The sequence below is a fragment of the Phodopus roborovskii genome, unplaced genomic scaffold, assembly GCF_943737965.1.
Source record: "Phodopus roborovskii unplaced genomic scaffold, PHOROB, whole genome shotgun sequence".
Classification (NCBI taxonomy): Eukaryota; Metazoa; Chordata; class Mammalia; order Rodentia; family Cricetidae; genus Phodopus; species Phodopus roborovskii.
Window position 1 is genome coordinate 1,644,704 of NW_026126618.1, and position 16,674 is coordinate 1,661,377.

Sequence of the window (16,674 nt, forward strand, 5' to 3'; positions counted from 1 at the left end):
CATCCAAGAGCTTTCCTAGCAGCTCTTAGGTAAAGAAAAACTGCCAGGCACCATATGACAGCACACACCAGTATCTCCAGCACTAGGAGGGCTGAGGATTACTGGCACCAAAGAAATAATTCAAAACTGTGTTTCTGGGTTTTCTGTTTGTTTTGTTCTGATTTTTTGTGGGGATTTTGTTACTGTTGTTGTTTAAGACAGAATACACATTGGGTGGGTAGAAAGGATCTGGAAGGAGCTGAAACATATTTTATAAAAAATTTAAAAAGGGAAAAAACTATGTCCAACAAGCACAATGGCTTACCCAGGTACCGCTACTCCCCAAAGCAATGCATTTAAGGAAATATGGAGTAGAGCAAAGTCTCCTGGGAGAGGCCAGTCCACACATTCAGGCAACAGCAGACAACAGGCTGTGGCTCAAGCATCTGCCCTGGCTCTCTTGCTCTCTAAGCAGCAATATAAGCCCTCACCTTACTTAGCGTGGTATTTTAAGATATGAACCACATTTAACATGTGAATGCCAGCCCCTAGAATTCTCTGAGTAGGCAGCAGACACTACGTACGTGATTTCCAGGTTCTTAATAAGAATTCATCCTTGTAAGTTTGGCATGGAATTTGATATTACTCATAGTCACTGTGTGACAATGTGTTAGTATTCAAAGTACATGGCAGTGCCCCCAAAACTATACTGCCTAGTAATATCAAAGTTGCCATAGTTCATTGTGACACACTATGATATTCCTACAATGAAGAGATCAGTATTTCTTACAATCTTAGTCATTCAGCAATGTATGGCTGAAAATGACTACAAAAGCAGTCTGTATTAATGCTATAGAAGACATCCATTTACAACTCCACTAATGATTTCTCAGCTGGTCCACACTTTTTAGGTAGAGTTAATGAGTTGAAAGAGAAAACAAGGTTCAGAATTGATAATTTACATCAACTATCATTTAAGAGAAAGATCAACTTTGAATCTCAATAGATTTCCAACCAAATAGCAATAAAAACAAGAAAATCATATTTCTACAGAAACTGAAACCTGAATTTTGTTTTTGTTTGTTATCTGTTGTTGTTATTTTTCAAGACAGGGTTTCTCTTTGTAGCTCTAGCTGTCCAGGAACTCATTCTGTAGACCAGGATGGCCTTGAACTCAGATCTGCCTGCCTCTGCCTCTCAGAGTGCTGGGATTAAAGGTGTGCATCACCAATGTCCAGCTAAGGCTGGATATTTCTAACCTTACAATTTCAATAGTAACTGCTAATAAACTGGGCTAATGAGGTGAGGGTAAAGGCAGTTGCCAACAAGCCTGACAACCTGACTTCCAACCCCAGGACCCACAAGGTAAAAAGAAAAAGCCATCATGTTGTCTCCACAGGTACACAGTTACATATGTAAAAAACAAAAAGTTATCCACAGTTTTTAAATGTTAACAGGATCTGAAGAGATGGCGTACTGTTTAAGAGCACATACTGCTTGCTCTTCCAGAGGACCCAAATTCAGTTCCAGCACCCATGCAAGACGGCTCACAACCACCTATAACTCCAGCTCCAGGGGATCTACGCAATCATGTGCACAGCTCCCATTCCACAAATATCATAATCAATTAAATAAGCACCCTTCACATTTCTAAGAACAGCCCCTGGTGACTTAAGCCATTCTTTTTTTCAATATAACTCAAACTACTCCAAATGAATAGTTAATAAACAAAATAAAAATTTGAGAAATCTATTTTCTATAATTCTACAGACTAAAAGAGCAAACGACACAGCAACTGGGCTGAGATACAACTAACTGATAAAGTCCTTACCTAGCTCATTTGAAACCCATGTTCAATTCTCTGGTGCAATTATACAACAAAAGTACTAAATATGGCAGACAATGCTGGCAAAATTTTAACAGCATTATTTCGCCAGTAACTACTGTCAAATATTAAAACAAATTTACAGATTGAGAATTTTTATACTAAAACATATACTTCACTGAATATCACCATCTAATATGCTGACATGACTTTTTTTATTACACAGCAGAAGTAAATTGCAAGGTGATATGTAAAACAATGAATCTGCACAGCTTGTGCTGGAGAGGATGTGGGAAAGGGAACACCCTCCACTGCTGGTGAGAGTGCAAACTCCTACAGCCACGTGGAAATCGATATGGCAAATTCTCAGAAAATTAGGGATCAACCCACCTCAGACCCTGCAATACCACTGTTGGGCATATACCCAAAGGAGGCACAGTCACACCACAAGGACATTTGCTCAACTATGTTCATAGCAGCATTCTTTGTAATAGCCAGATAGTGGAAACAACCTAGATGCTCCCCAGGATAAAGAAAATGTGGTATTTTACACAATGGAGTACTACTCAGTGGTAAGAAACAATGACATCCTAAAATTTGAAGACAAATGGACAGAACTAAGGGAAAAAAAAATTCTGAGTGAGGTAACCCAAAACCAGAAAAGACAAATATAGTATGTACTCACTCATTAGTGGCTACCAGACATAAAGCAAAAGATACCCAGCGTACAACACACAACCCCAGAGAAGCTTGAACTATCTTCCAGAAACAGATGGAAGCAGATGCAGAAACCCACAACTAACCATTGTGTCAATCTCCTGGAGTACAATCGAAGTGAGGGAGGAATGATAATGTAAACAAAGGAGGAAAGATCATGATGGAGAAAGCCACAGAATCAGCTGACCTGAGCTAATTAGAGATAACTGACTCAGGTCTGACAAATGGGGAACCTGCATACGACTGAACTAAGCTCCCTTAATATAGGTGACAATGGTGTGACTGGGACAATACATGAGGCCACTGGTAGTGGATCAAGATCTAACTCTAATGCACAAACTGATGGAGCCCATTCTATATGGAGAGATATCTTGACCAGGGGTGTGGGGGGTAGGGAAGTGCCTTGGTCAGCCTCATCGAGATGATGGGACAGACTTAGTAGACTTCCTTGGGAGCAGACAGGAGGCTGGGGATAGGGGGAATGGGAGGAGAAGAGGGAGGGGGAACTGGGATTGGAATGTAAAAAATAAAGTAACATAAAAAAGATGACTCTGCAACCAGGAGATACAGTAGGTATTTAAAAGCATTTGCTTTGATTTCATAAAACAAAATGAGACCTAACGAGTCCATTTAAGACACCATTAAAGGACTAGAACGATGGCTCAGGATAAAGTGCTTGCTGTGCAAACATGAGGATCCAAGTTTAGCTCCCCAGCACCCACATAAAAACAGGCAGAGCAACGTGTGCCTGCCAGGGGGAGGAGTGGATTGATGCCAGGAGATCACTGCCAGCCAGTCTAGACAACCAGGGAGCTCCAGGTTCAATGGGAGACCCTGTCTCAAAAGAGAACCTGCAGAGTGATGAGGGAGACATCCCAATGTAGACCTCCAGCTTGCTCTCTCTCTCTCTCTCTCTCTCTCTCTCTCTCTCTCACATACACACACACACACACACACACACACACACACACACCTAGACACAAAGAATTTACTCAAAAACGCGGGTACTCATTCTCATAACCCCACATGTGGTGACTACAGGCAGGACGCTCAAGTTCAAAGGTAGCCCCAACTACTGGAGTATGGGGACAGTCGGAACTAACTTTCACAGGGGGAAATCCACATGAGAACTTCTGGCATTTCTTAACAGAAAAATGATGTCACTCTGTGCAATTTGGCATGTGTACTTTTCATATTACATTAATAACTAACCTGTTTAGTTGACTTCTTTGTGCCATTAAAAATCTTCCATGCCAGTCCATTGCCACCACTGGCAATGTGTCGACCAACATCAAATTCTCTAGTGACAGGATTTCCCATAACAGCGCTAGTGACATCAGCTGTTACTTTCGTAACAGTACTCTTCAATTTATTAAGCATGGACTCCATGGCTGCAGTAGTTCAAGTTACCTAGAAACACAAAAGGATATGGAAAAACTGAATGGTTTTTACTTGTCTTAGGCACGCATTCATAGTAAGTTTTAAAAATCTACCCCTCCCCCAAAAGACCAATACAACGCCATAAAAACGTGTAGGTTGAGGTTTTTTTTTTTTTTTTTTTTTTTTTTTTTTTTTTTTTTGTCTTCAGAAAAATGTAACCACAAGTAGAAATTTTAGCCTAGAATACACTCTTCCCAGTAAAAACAAAATAAAAAGTTTTAAGGGCCCAATGTCTTATAAAGCAATAAACACTAATTTTTATTTTTATTTACATATTTATAATATACATACATACACTACTACTAAAGTTAATGCCATTTTGAACCCTGAGATATCTGAGAACATTTTCTTAAAAAAAAAAAAAAAAAAGTGTTTGGTACAGTGATGTCTACCCACAGTCCAGTTATTCATGACACTGAGTCAGGAGGATCCCATTAGTCCATGAGTTCAAAATCAAGTGCTGCAAGCAGCTCTGGCCCTCAGAGTGAGAGGTGTCTCAGAAGGGGAAGAGGAGGGAAGGAAGAGAGAACGAGGAGGAGCCAGAACAGTGGAGCACTGATAGAAGAGGGGAAAGTTAAAATGAAAACTGAAATGTGCCATAGCTGGGGAGATGGGCGAGGGGTAAAGCAGGTGTCACACAAACCCGACAACCCAAGACCCCACATTAAAGGACAGATGCAACAGAGCCAGCGTCCCCACCAGGAGAGACAGACAGGAGGACCCCAGGAACTCTGGGCCAGCCAACTTGGCACGCTGTGAACAACAGCTACCCTGTCTCCAAGAAACAGAAGATCAGACCCAGCACCCAGGCTGTCCTGTGACCACCACAGGCAGGCCATGGCTCGGGCTCTTCACCTTCTCACCCTCACACCCCCTCCCTCCCTCTTTCTTGCAAACCACACACAAATAGATAAGCATGAGGTCATAAAATGTCCTTAAAACTTATGAGGATGTGAAACAAGTTGGTGTTTTTGATGACCTTTTATTAGCAATTGTTTAGTAAACATAATCATCAGTAACTTTTTGTTAATGTTTAACAATTGTTACATTTAACACCCCTCATTTAAAAATGGTACCTTCTGTCTACAGGAAGTTTTCTTCCAACTCAAGCATAGCTGTGTCTAGCTTATGGGGAAACTGTCCAGAGAATACTGGGCCTAAACAATTCCGAGTAAAGGTTTGTGGCAGAATATTACTTTAAGGTGTGTGGCTTTTGTCTGTGCTGCACTTAACTGTGTGAAGCTGTGTTGCTGTGCCTGTCTAAAACACCCGGTGGTCTGATAGAGAGCTGAACAGCAAATAGGAAGGCAGGAGCAAGGACAGGCATCAACAGAAGGCAAAATGAGGAGGAAGAGCAAGAGAACAGGAGAGGAGAGCATCAGGACCCAGCCACACAGCCAGAGGGAAAGTCAGGTGAACAGAAATAGAAAAGGAAAAGCCCGGAGGCAAAAAGATAAACGGGTTAACTTAAGAAAAGCTGGCTAACACAAAGCCAAACTAAGGCCTCACGCCCAAAACTGAGAATATGCCTCTGTGTGTGATTCATTCGGGAGCTGTACCCCCACCTCACCCCGCCCCCGGCCCCAAGAGCCAAAAGAGAAAAGCATCTCACAATAGAGGTTTCTAACCTAAAGTCAGAGAAAGAATTCAGACAGAGTGGGCGTGATGTTGAATGCCTTTATTCCCAGAATTTGACAGGCAGAGGCAGGTGAATCTAGTTCCAGCTAGTCTAGTCTCCATAGAGAGCTCCAGGGCAACCGGAGCTACACAGAGACCCTGTCTCAAAAGAGAAAAACAAAGTGAAGAAAACAGAATTCAAAGACAATTGGAGGTTCACTAGACCCCACATGTTAGATTCTGTTTACTTAAGCAATGGAAGAGTCTCAGCATAGTCCTTAAATCTTTTTAAAGTTACTTCAAATTCAGTTTCCTTTCTAGCCCTAAATATTTTATACTGTATATCAATATTACTCCATCAGCTGACTACAATGAAGGAAAGAACAAAGAATGGCTCCGCCCTCTTAACTACCAGCACCAAATAGGCAACAAGGACCTGTGATGCCCAAATTCAGAGTTGGAAAACTATTTCAAAAAATAATAGTCAGTTCTTTTCCAAATTATACAAAGTTCCAAGAAATTCAGTAAACCACAGGAAAGTAAACACACACACACACACACACACACACACACACACACACACACACACGAAAAGCCTAAACCATCACACTGAGTAACTCAAAATCAGAAATTAAGCCTTAAAGTGTCCACAGAAAACGGATAAATTACAGAGAGAATAAGCCCGCACATTTCAGACTTCCCACGGTGAACTAGGGCTGCACAGGAGAGCTGGAAGGGCTCTGCTAAGAGCCAGCGTAGGTACTAGGCTAGAGAGATGGCTCAGACAGCTGCTGCTTTCCCACAGGACCTGGTTCAGGTCCCAGCACCCACTTGGTGGCTCACAACCATCCTTAACTCCAGTTCCAGGAAATCCAACACCCTCTTCTGACTCTGCAGTCACCAGGTACACTTCAGGTGCACAAACAATATTATATTCAAGCAAAACACTCACACACATAAAATAAATCTTATTTTTTTAAAAAAAAAGTAACAGCTTACCAAAAATTACACAGGTTAGGAGAAAAACTTTCAAAATAAAATAAAGACATCCAGGAAAAATAAATTTTAAATTGCAATGGAGAGGTACAATATCAATACTTTAAAAAATTCAACTAAAATCTGCTTAAAAATACAAAGGTATGTGAAAGTCTAACAAAACGGCAGGTATATACCAATACAGGCACAACAGACTGAAACAGGACACTTTATAATAACAAAGCAATCAATTTATCATCAATTGTGAGTGTCTATATACCCAACAAGACAGCTTTGAAATAAATGCAGCAAAAATAGAATTAAAAATAAAAAACCCATCAATTTTGTTGGTGACATCAAGAGTTCTCAAGCCTGACCTGTAATCACAAGGCTGAGAGGGGATCACAAGTTCAAGGCTAGCCTGGGAAACTTAGTGAGACCCCATCAAATTAAAAAGTAAAAAGAGGGTTACAGATACAGGCCAAAGGCAAAACACTTACCTAGCACGTGGAAGGTCCTAGATTAGTCTATCCTAGTAAGATACACACACACACACACACACACACACACACACACACACACACAGTGATAACAGACCAAATAAAGTAAAACATCACACTAAACTGTTGCCTCATGATGCAATCATACTTATGTTCAAGGCCTTGAGTTCACTCTCTGGTACCACAAAGTAACAAAAACTGTACATCCTACACATCTGTGATATTACCTAACTCCATGCTTGGATTAAATACAGCACACCACACTATAAAGCAATCTAGACATTAGATCTTTGCAACTACTTCAGCTCTTAAAAATCTTCAGATGCCATTATCCTAGAAACGCCAAGAGTTTTTTACTAGTGGATACATAAGCAGTTAGAAAATGTTGCTATTGGCATTATGAAAATACTTATTTGCTGAGCCCAGCCACTGTCTGTGAACATCTGCTGCTGACCCTGATAAGGTATAAGGATACAAAATCTTATCTAAAACCAACCTGTCTACTCTTCCAGCTCTGCCAGACTAGCTTCACATGGCATATTCTGCCCATCATTACACAGTAGGACACAGACAGATGTAAATGGAAGTATTTCTGTTCTTTAGGTGATCAGTCCTGCAGCAGACCCAACTGCCAAAATTCCAGCAACGAATCAGAGACTGAATGTACTATGTTACAGAAACATTATGATGAACTCAAAAGGGCTGGAGAGATGGCTTAGACGTTAAGAACACTTGTTGCTCTTGCAGAGAACCCAACTTTGGTTCCTAGCACGTACGTGGTAGCTCACATCCATCTACAATTTCAGAGATCTATCCCTTCTTCTCTCCTCCGTGAACACCAGATACATGATGCATATACATACATGCAGGTACAATAATCCTATCCATATAATAAAAGTAAATCTAAAAATAAAATATAAAAAAGATAAGGTCAAAAATGTTTTCAAGTGGGAACAAAAAAAGGAACAGAAATTAAAGAAAGGACTACTGTGGGCCATGGCACGGAAGACTATGATGTACACTAAAAATGCTAAAAAGGAAAAAACACAATGAAAACAAAATACAGTTTCAGAATTAATGTTCAAATCTAAAGTACCCATTGAACATCCAAACAGAATCAATGCTAATTACCCAGGTAGGAGACATGGAAACTAATCAATTATTATGACTGAAAAGTCCCTTTGTGCCTGACTTCATTATAAGGAACTGAGGAAAGGTGAATACAGGAAAACAAACTATGAAGGATTTATTCTTCAGGCAAGTGATAAAATGTTACATACCTGATATGCAGTACTCCAAGAGCAAAACGATAGGATGGAAGAATGCTTCCCCACAGAAAAATGTTAAAGATGCTTGTTTTTAAGGTGTGGCAAGGACTAGAGAATGGGAAGGATGCAGGAGTAAAAACAAAATCATTCAGACAAAAGCAGGAAGAAAATATGACAAAAGACACCAAAAAATCCAGATACCCAGAGCAATGGGTATAAACGAACCAGGCTGTAAGAAGTCACAGAAAGCTGGCATTGAGTAGATGACTAATCAACTCATCCAACAGAGTGGAAGAGACACTCGGGTGGAGGCTGGGAGCATGGAAGACTGGAGAGAACGTCAACATGTACTATGAGATGATAAAGAGTTTAGAAAGCAAAGAAACCAAGAAAACCAAAGTACACATGGAAATAGAGACAAAGATTGCTAGCTACATAGAAGTGTGTTTTTTAATTATGAAATAACTACATTATGCAATGCTGTTACATTTCACGGTTCAAATCTTGAATTAAGGAAACAGCCGTGAGGAAGGAGAACAAAGAAAAGATAAACAAGTTCTCCTTAGAGCGACAGGAACTTAGTGACTTCACAAAGGGATGAGACAAAGCTAGGACCCCCACTCATCACCTTCATCTCAGTGTAGAAGAAGCCATTTACCATGCCAGGACATGTGCCTAACAGCTGTTTTCAGAAGAGGAAGAACTCAATCTTTGATACATTCAAATGACAATATAGGAAACTTCGGTTTTTGATATAGATGTCTGCACTTTAACCACCAGAAGACTGTGGTCCTGTGAAGAGTCATCCAAAAACCTCAGGGAAAAGCACATTGCAAGTGCAGCAGGTGGCCAAGGACAGGATGGTTTTCAGTGAGTATATGAGCTACAGCCTGAAACAAACACAAAACAGTAGGATACACCCTAAACTTAAATGAGATTTGGTTGGATTTTGCTTTGTTTGCTTAAAACTGGGTCTCACCATTTAGTCCTGGCTGGCCTCAAACTCAGAGATCTGCCTGTCTCTGCTTCCAGAATGCTGGGATTGAAAGTGTACAGTGCTAGCCTGTTAGAAACTTGACATGTAAAAAACCCAGGTAGGCTGTATCATTTCTAAAAATGATAGCCTGTCAATTTTTATCTGGTTAATGAAGAGAGAAATAAGCCGATTTTTTTCCCAAAAGACAAAATTATAAGTGACAGGAACATTTGTTTATATACAAGTCATTTCTTTTCATCCACTAAGAAGTCACCTGAGACTCAACCATCTTTCCCTGCTTAAAGCTCAATGAATATGAATGAAAGTAATTTCAGTCCTTCACGACTGTTTCACTCTAGCATCTGGCTAGCATTAATCTGACTTTCAATGGAACCAACAGGTCAATCTGCTGCAACACTAGATTGCATAGACACCTGCAAAAGTGGATAGCTTGTTACTCTGGTAATTAATTGATCATGAACACTAGATACAACCTCCCAAAAAATGTAATATGTAAAATTACATCTGTGCTAGAATAACTCTTACATTTCAAATAACTAGAGTCCCTTATTGCACGAGAATATTAAAAAGTAGCATTAGCTCACATTTTTTGTTCAATGTGTTACAATAAAAATGGTACTTAAAATACATTTGACAATTAAAATATTATACTTACACAGTAACAGGAGATAAAAGAAAGGAAGAGGTGAGGAGGGGCAGATGGCAGAAGGGAAGGAAAGGGGAAAGGAGGAAGAGATAAACCCATGCCCAGTGGCAGAAGACTGGGAGTTCCGGGCTTGTCTCAGCTAAGTAATTGGTAAGTCTGGGGCCAGCCTGGTCTACATGAGTCCTTACCTAGAAACCTACGGCTGCTAAGATGGTACTTTCTGCCAAACTTGATGACCCCGGGCCTATCTCTAGGACCCACATGGTGGGAGAAAAGAACCTAATGGTGATTTGTCCTCTGACCTCAACATGAACACCACAGTCAAGTAACCACACAAGCTCACACATCAAATAAATTCAATTTTTACACAATTATGCATAAACTTAAAAGACGGGACACAAGGGAGGAAAGGAAAGAAGAGGAGGGAAGGAAGGGGAAGGAGAGAGATAAATGTAAAGGAGACCGGGAGGAAAATGCAAGGAGAGAAAGGGAAGCCTAAGCGTAGTGTAGCAGTGTGTGAAAATGAACTGTGAAACCTTAATTCCACAAGACAAAGGTTTCAACCTGGCAAACATCTAAACACCCTGAGTAATCCACACCTAAGGACTGTGCAGGCTCTAAGAACAGAATCTGTAAGCAGCAATGTGTAAGCTCCAGTTAGACCATCTAGGACTTGATCAAACTCTCTAGGTGACTGACACACAGCTCCGTATGATAACTGAGTGCTTTATGTACCTACATCCAATAGCAAGGACACTGCAGTCCAATACCAATTCTAACACTCTATAAGGATCACCATTGCTTCTCAATGTGACTGGACCTGGGACCAACTAAGGGGCATACCTCTGGTGGGTATGCGGGGGGATGTCTTGGAAGAGTTAACGTGATGCACGGAGACCTGGGAGTAGAGCAGTGCTGATCCCACCTGCCTGCACTCATCCCTCGCAGGGACTGCATCTACCCTGACACCACCGCTGTGGCCACCTGCTGACAGCGGAACCTTCTACGCCAGACTGGGCCTACAGAGACATGCAGCCTTGGGGGCTGAACAGACACCAGGTTAGCCACTCCGGCAAGCAGATGGCCAATGTTGGACTGCTCCACTCCTATTGTGGAAGCCAACCTAATAATCAGTCCTCTCTAATATATTTTGATTCTATAGATTTTAGAGAACCCCAACTAACACACTGGTGTACTTAACATAATTTCTAATCTGTGAAAAGGGAAAGTCACCCACACTTCCCAGTCACTGTATGAATTAAAGATGATGATACATCTAGGATACTTAGGACATTTCTGGTGCACTTAGTAAGCATTCAGTAATTCGCTCATTTAGCAAACATTCATGCAGTCTCAGGAGATGGGAGACATAACTACGGGAACCCTGAAATGAAGTCCTGAGAACACTTGAGGAGAATTTATAATGAACAGTCTCCCTGGAGTGACCTGTATGATAAGTAGGCGTTAACTGGGCTCATGGGGAAAGAAGAGCATTTCCAGGTTCTCGTGGACGCTTCCAGGAACTACAGACAATAGCCATGCACCCCAAAGGAGGAACAGACAGGAGACCCAGTGGCAAGGGGAGGAAAGCATGCCAAAGGCACTGGAGACAACTATGCAGACCTTTGCAGAGCATGCCCAAAATTTCACTTAATCCTAGAACCAGTGACAAGAGGCAACTGTGACTGGATCTGTATTTTTAGAGAACATTAATTCTAGCACAGACACTCCAGAAGTGCACAACTCTAGATGCCAGAGACTTAACAAAGCGGTAGAGAAATGACGGTGGCTGGAACTAGAAGGTAAAGATGAAGATGAAGAAAATGAGGCCTCGAGAAATATTTAAAAGACAAAATAGGATTTCATAAGAAATGGAGAATGAGGCATGACAGAAGCCTGACAAATTTCAACTCCTATAAAAGAGGACTGAAACAAAGTAAAACAATCCAAATTTTTCCTTGAGAGAATAGGTCATAAATTTCAACTACGTCAACATGCTACAATTCCCGATTACAGAATGGACTTGTATGGCCACGTCCTACTATTTGGAATTACAACACAGCTGCATCAGTGGTTTACGACTCTTACAGAGAAAATGAATAATTTTCACATGTGTGTAAGATGTATCTGAACAGAATAAGCCCCATATCTTTAATCAGGTTCCTTTCCTTTACATCCTCCCCCAACCTTTACTAAGGAGGTAGGGGGGAGGTCTTCAAAGTCGAAATGGAATCTTTGAAGCAATCACCAGACAGGGTCAGGTTTTATAATGGCTGACTGCCTTGCAATATTTTTGCTAAATCAGTTTTGCCACGCTTTAAGAAAACTTAAATACAGCTTTTTAAAGGTGTCACCACACGACCCCTGGATTTGACGTGCAAATACTCCAGCTGGAACTTAACAAATCAAATCAGTTTTAAGTCGCTGCACTGGAGTCTCATCAGTCCTGTTAGAGAGGTAGATTGGATAACAGTGGTGTCCTTAATTACTGGTCACAAGCAATGTGTCCAGCTGAATCCCAAGTTTCTGCTCGCTTTCCCAGTCTAAACCTGTATCCTTCTGTGCAGCCTAAACAGGCGCACTGGAGCCCCCGATGGGGATTTTATTCTCACCGACCTTATCAGCCCCACCCACCTCACACACAATAACCGTCCAGTCCAGAAAGACAACTACCGTCAGGGAAGGGCGACCGGAGTGCGGGGGACACAGCTGGTGGTGACCCAGGTTCCCGGAACCGAGTCTCAGAAACAAGGGGGGGGGGCTGTCTCACCAGCCCCGATGCAGTGTACAGTTCCCCAAAGGGATACCGAGATCGAGATCTCCACCGCGGAAACCCGAGCCCCTGCTGCGGCTCGGGGAGCTGTCCCAGCAGCGGACGCCCGGGCAGCGAGTCTCCCGGCGCCGCGAGGCCTCTCCGGGAGTCCCCGGCCTCTGAGATCCGCTCGTCGCTACCCGGGGTCCGTCTTCCCGGGCCACCCAGCGCCGGCCCGCTCGACCCGGCCCGTCTCCAGGCAACAGTCGCCAGCCGCGAGGCTCGGGAAGGCCGAACCCCACTCGGCCCGCGACCGGTCACTCACCTCGCGGCCGGCTACCTGGAGGGGCGGTGCTGGGCCCAGCCCGTCCCCCGCCGGCTCGCCCAGGGCCTCCCTCCGGGCTGTGGCTGCTCGGGCCGCCCCCGAACGCTTGCTTACTCCATCTCCTCCGCCACTCCCGAGGCCGCAGAGCCCCGAGGCCCGGCAGGAAACGGGGAAGGGAGGGAAGGGACCGGGGAAGACGAGCTCGGGAGGGGGAAGAGCACCCGAAGACCTGCCCGGGCCCGCGTGACGTCACTTCCGGGTGGTTCGGAAGGGGAGGGGCGTGACTTTCCTCCGCCCCCGGCGGGGCGGGGCGGGGCGGGGCTCCAGGCCCGGGGGAGGAGCCTGGACGTCCGCGGACCGCAGGACGTTTGACTCTTGGATTGGAAGATTTCGCAGGTGAGACAGGCTTCCCAGGCCGAGTTTCCGGGGCCACACAAGGGGATTCTCCGAGAAAAACGAGGACAGGGAGCCAAATGCACCATTCCGATGGGTGACGGAAGCGGCTGGCTGGTCTCTGCAGCGCTGACCCTGGGGCCACGCCTCTTTCTTGTTTCCCAGGCCACCTGTCCTTGCAAGTCTAGGGACAGGGCACTCTGGACTCAGCCGTCTCCCTTACTTTCCCAAAGTGCCCTTAGAACTTTAGGGAAGCCATGGTTCTCACGCGGGGCCGTGTGGAAATGCAGATTCTGATGCAGAAGTGGGATCGGATCTTCTGCCTTTCTACGACGAAGTTCTCAGGTCACCCCAGTGCTGCTGTTCCACAGTTAGAGCAACAAGGACTATTTAACCTACTTGCCTAATGAAAGAGGTAAATTGTTTAGAAAACATGCCTAGACTTCCGTGATCACAGCTTCACACACACACACACACACACACACACACACACACACACACACACACAGCGGGGGGTCTGCAGTGGGTGGGGGGTTATAGTATAAATTTTGTTACTCTAGAGAATCCTAACTGGGGCTGAAGTTACAGGTGGTTGTGAGCTGCCTTATGTGAATGCTGGAAAGGCAGTCCATGCTCTTAACTGCCAAGCCATCTCTCCAGCCCACGTTGATTGCCTTTACTAAGAAACTTGCTCGAATCTCTTGAATAAAGAGTTTGCTGTTGAGCAAAAGGAAGATTTTAAGAGTTTATCGCTGCTATCTAGTATTACCTGTGGTACAACTGAAATTGGAAAAGGAGTGTTGACCCAATTTAGGAAAACGTCTCAATGTGTTTTACAGCCACCGTGTACAAGTAGACCATGTGATGATGACATAAAAGCTCACCAGGCAAATCGTGTCATCAAAGTATGAGCAAACGCTATTATTCCAAGTAAGCATTTCTCTAATAATTCATTAACCTACGTTCAAATAAAGAGCATGGACAAAGGTAGAAGACTGAGTTCAAGAATATTAAAAGTATTTCCTACTCTAAATTACCAGGCCTTTTACCACCTGTCCCCTCATCTGTAACCCTTCTCTACCATTTAGCCAAAAATAGATGTAGTTTTTCCTATGTTGACTTCATGACAAAAAAAAAAATCATAGTAAGTCAAGTGGTGGTGGCCTACGCCTTTAATCCCAGCACTCAGGAGGTAGAGGCCGATTGATCTCTGTGAGTTCGAGACCAGCCTGGTCTACAAAACGAGTTCCAGGATAGCCAGGGCTGTTAACACAGAGAAACAAACAAAAATCGTATTAAGTATTTGAGAATCCCTGTTTTGATGCAGACACGGGTTACCTTATTAGATCTGGTTAGTGTGAAAATAAAGTAAGTTTCACATGGAGAGAATCCAATGTCAGGTACTGAATCCAACTTACTCCTTTATTATTATGACTAGTAGTGGTGGTGTTAGTATTAATATTTTTGAGACATAGTTTTCACGTAGCCCAGGAATGCCTTGATCTAGCTGTGTAGCCAAGAGTGACCTTGAACTCCTGATCCTCCTGCCTCTAACTACCTCTTAAGTTCTAGGATGACATGTGTATGGCACCGTGTCCTTCTCCTTTATTTTTAGGTGATTATTATGGTCAAGTATGTTAGATGTCAAAAATGACTATGGGAGCTAGGGTGGTAGCTCCATCACAGGGCCGGGACCTCAGCTTGGTCCTCAGCCCCCATGTAAAATCTGGTGTAAAAAAAAAAACACGTCAATAAAAGGTAGTCGTGTTAAGGTTTTTTTTAAAATTGTTGTTTCTAAGGTACTTTTCCCTGTGCAATTTTTATTATTTATTTTGTGGGTATGTATGTATGTATGTATGTATGTGTAATGCACATGTGTATGGGTGCTCTAAGAGAAGTCCAAGGCATCAGAATCTCTGGAGCTTGAGTTACAAACAGCTGTGAGCCACTGTTGGTGCTCACTCAGGCCCTCTCTGTGAGAATAGTACATGCTCTTACTTGCTGATCCAGATCTCTAGTTTCCATCCTACTTTTAAGCAACAATTTCCTATGGGAAAACTAAATGTCACAATAGGTTTAGTTTTAGCACTCACGTGATGGCTTACAACCCCCTGTATTCCAGCTTCAGAGCATCTGTGTAGGCAGAAGTTTCTGTCCCACAAGCCGCTCCCAGGTAACCACACAGAGGCTTAATATTAATTATGAATGTTGGCCAATAGCTCAGGCTTGTTAGTGGCTAACTCTTACATTTAAACTAAGCCAAGTTTCAGCATGACCACCTTGCTTCTCTCTGTGTGTGCTCCAGACTCCCCTGATTCTGCCCATCTCCCTCCCAACATTCTCAGTATGGCTCTCCCCCTAACCTTATCCTGTTCAGCTATTGGCCAGTCAGCTTAGTTATTTAACCAGTATAAAGGAATACTCCACCGATCTGACGCCCTCCTAAGGCCTCTTTGGATTGCAGGCAGTACACTCATGCGTGCATGTGGTGAACATACCTGCAGGCAACACACTCCTTCAATAAAATAAATAAATTTTTTTAAAGTTTCTAAGAAGAAGATTTTAAAAACTAAATATTTTTAAATCCTGATAAAAAGCCATAATTGTACCCATTCTCTCTAGTCCCTTTTTGGTACCCAGATTTTTCATGTTTTTCCTCCTTGACTTTTCCCCCTTCACTGTCTTCTTGCTCTTTATCACACTGGTTATTTCACTCTCTGGCATCATTCTCTTTGTAAGGCACAGATTCCATTTCTGCTGAAGGTTACACAGAAAGAGACAGCATTTGGTAATCATAGTTTTTGTCATTAGTCATGAGGAAAATGGAGTTTAAAAATAAGTGCTTAAAAACACATTGAGTTGGTACCAGTTTCATCTTTTTATACAAAAGCTGTTCCGTTTGTCTTGAATTGAGTGCTTAGATTCAAGCTTTTGATTAAAAGTATACAGACATATTCATGAAAATGCCATAATGAAACCCATTACTTTATATGCTAATTTTGAAGTTAATAAGGGGATGAGAGACAGTTCAGCAGAGAAAGGTGCTTGTTACACAAACATGAATCCTCAGCTTCCATGTAAAATGTCAAGCGTGACTGTTTATACCTATAATCCCAACACTATTAGGGGCAGAGAGCAGGGATCACTGGGTCTTGCTAGCTGCCAGCCCAGCTCCAGGTTCAGTGAGAGAACCTGGCTCAAAGCATTGCCTATGAAGGGATTCCAAACAGTCAAAATGTA

General features: G+C 42.9%; 1 protein-coding gene across 4 annotated transcripts in view; it reads right to left on the minus strand.

Moving 5' to 3' along the window:
* The window catches only part of Scyl2 (SCY1 like pseudokinase 2), a 47,555-nt gene extending 34,426 nt beyond the window's left edge, over positions 1-13,129 (minus strand). For 3 of the 4 annotated variants that reach the window (XM_051206385.1, XM_051206384.1, XM_051206383.1), the window contains exons 1-2: positions 13,042-13,129; positions 3,734-3,931 (exon numbers count right to left, since the gene is read on the minus strand). In XM_051206385.1, the coding sequence (XP_051062342.1) occupies positions 3,734-3,910 (177 nt within the window). In that variant the 5' untranslated portion in view covers positions 3,911-3,931; positions 13,042-13,129. Of the gene's footprint in view, positions 1-3,733; positions 3,932-13,041 lie in introns of those variants that run through there. The other variant, XM_051206386.1, reaches the window with a different exon arrangement.
* Positions 13,130-16,674: the final 3,545 nt, after the last annotated feature.